The sequence below is a fragment of the Echinops telfairi genome, unplaced genomic scaffold (genome assembly GCF_000313985.2).
Source record: "Echinops telfairi isolate 266 unplaced genomic scaffold, ASM31398v2 ScPeMD7_10;HRSCAF=50, whole genome shotgun sequence".
Lineage (NCBI taxonomy): Eukaryota > Metazoa > Chordata > Mammalia > Afrosoricida > Tenrecidae > Echinops > Echinops telfairi.
Window position 1 is genome coordinate 13,191,708 of NW_022103907.1, and position 2,084 is coordinate 13,193,791.

At 39.7% G+C, this 2,084-nt stretch overlaps 1 protein-coding gene across 1 annotated transcript in view; it reads right to left on the reverse strand.

Moving 5' to 3' along the window:
* Window positions 1–2,084, reverse strand: part of MAP4K3 (mitogen-activated protein kinase kinase kinase kinase 3) — a 130,098-nt gene that overhangs the window by 65,653 nt on the left and 62,361 nt on the right. The window contains exons 8-11 of the mRNA XM_013006850.2: window positions 1,289–1,420; window positions 1,030–1,092; window positions 860–941; window positions 650–760 (exon numbers count right to left, since the gene is read on the reverse strand). Of these exons, the coding sequence (XP_012862304.2) occupies window positions 650–760; window positions 860–941; window positions 1,030–1,092; window positions 1,289–1,420 (388 nt within the window). The remainder of the gene's footprint in view (window positions 1–649; window positions 761–859; window positions 942–1,029; window positions 1,093–1,288; window positions 1,421–2,084) is intronic.

The following is a 2,084-nucleotide window of genomic DNA, read 5'->3' on the forward strand; positions in this document are numbered from 1 at the left end:
ACATTTGCTTATGCTCACATCTGTCTTCAGCGATCATGTCGGGAAGGTGGGTATCAGTGAAATGACCAAAAGTTTAGCTGAGCAAGGTGCTCTTGTATTAAGGGAATGGCGCACGAAGAGGCCCCCCATTGGGGTTATTTTATCCACTGTCAACTATTGGCTCACCTTAAAACCCAGTGCACAGTTTTAATCAACAGCAAAATCTCTAATAAACTTTCTGTTCACATCTAATCATGCACAAAGTGTGATCAGAGGATTCTTTTTGGAGCAGAAACCAGAAAAGAAACTCAGAGCCTATTCTCATATCCTGTTTTGGGGCTTCTGACTTACTTTCTCTTTTACAATGAATTAATTTGCCCATTTCATCTAAAATAATTACTTTGATATAACTACAGTGGCTTCGAAAAGTGGAGAAGGTAGCTCTGCCCTGTCATTCTCAGACCACGGGCACCTGAAAGCCAACTGGAAAGCCCCAGCACGTGGCTCCCTGGGAAATGAGACACATTCGAAGAGTTACGTGCTCGCTCAAGAGTTTCTAATTTAGACCAGTTTGATTTACACTGGACCCAGCAATTCAGAAAACCGATTTTAAGATATGCACAGACATACGTTTAGATACACAAAAATATTTGGTAAAAACAATTCCTACCTCAGGATCGTCATCATCAAAATAATGGTAGGTGGAGTGATCTGGGTTATTCACTTTGTCTAACAGCTCAATCGCCAAAGATCGTGTCAAAGGTTGTGTGACAAAGGGGTGCTGTAAAATTAAGGAATATCGGACAGGCCTTTAGTAGAAATCTGACACTTGACTATTTGAAATAAATAAATATGTACACACATGCATTTTAAATCATACCTGCAATAATTTTTCAGCCGTAGGTCTTTTTTTTGGATTCTTGGTAAGTGCCATTTTCACAAAATGATGAAAACTATTTGACCTATGACATTTAAAACAATTTTTAAATCTCAATTTCAATTCTCTTTTGTTCCTTTTAACATGAAATCAAATAACCCCAAAATACTCACCATTTCATTTTGTCCTTTAGTTTCGGAGGCTGAAAATTGCTCTTTGTCATGAGAAATAATGCTCTGGAAAAAGAAGTCAACTAATAATTACACAGGATCTTAAATAATGCACATTTTAAAGTGAGGCCAGTTATATTACTATTTATTCTGAAAGAAAATAATATAGTCTTGTATCACATAATAAGTAACCTAGGAGGGTGGGGCAAGCTTCCATTTAAGCAGAGCTTCTTCAGTGACGACACAGTTCGGGCACACTGACCTCATTGGGTGTAAGTCAAACATCGGAGGCTGAAGCTCAGCAAGTTCGATGGCGGTGATGCCCACTGCCCACAGGTCACAGAGCTGGTTGTAGCCTCCTTTCCGCTCTACAGCAGCGACTTCTGGAGCCATCCTAAAGGACACGGTCCGGAAAAACCAAACCAAACCTTATGACATCAGGTAGGAGCATTCCCAACAGAAGGACATGGAACTGGCACTATCTCAGCTGAGGCTTAATTTTTGAAAATAAGTATGTAGTATTTAAAAAAATCCAACTTTTGCTGAGCTTGCATTTAATAGACCTATTCAATCTTTGTCCTCATGATGAGATCACTGAAGATATGGGTACTACGGCAAAATATGGTGAAGAAATCAGATGGTATCTGGCAACAGAAAGCATAGCAACGGAGGTCTTAAAGGCTTGTCTTAAAACACGCAGCCATCCATGCGAGGTGTCATCTAAGTCTACATGGGAGAACCATACCAGCCTGTGTGATCCAAGGATTGTAAAGAATAAAATCCAACACTGGAGGAAGGAACTGTATTAAAGCTTAAATTCTGAGCACCTAGTTTATAGAAGGTTATGGATGACAATGAAAGCCCAAAATGCATTTGGACGGGTCCTACCTGGCCTAAGACTGGAGAATTCCCTGTGACACTGGCCAGGTCATGTGAATAGCCTTGCCATCAGACGAGTGCATTGGAAAGTGGATTCATGCAGCTGTAGTTAGTTTAAAATTTGGCACCTTTTCATATATTTTCCCTTCTAACCCATTTTATAAATTTGTTATAGTTTT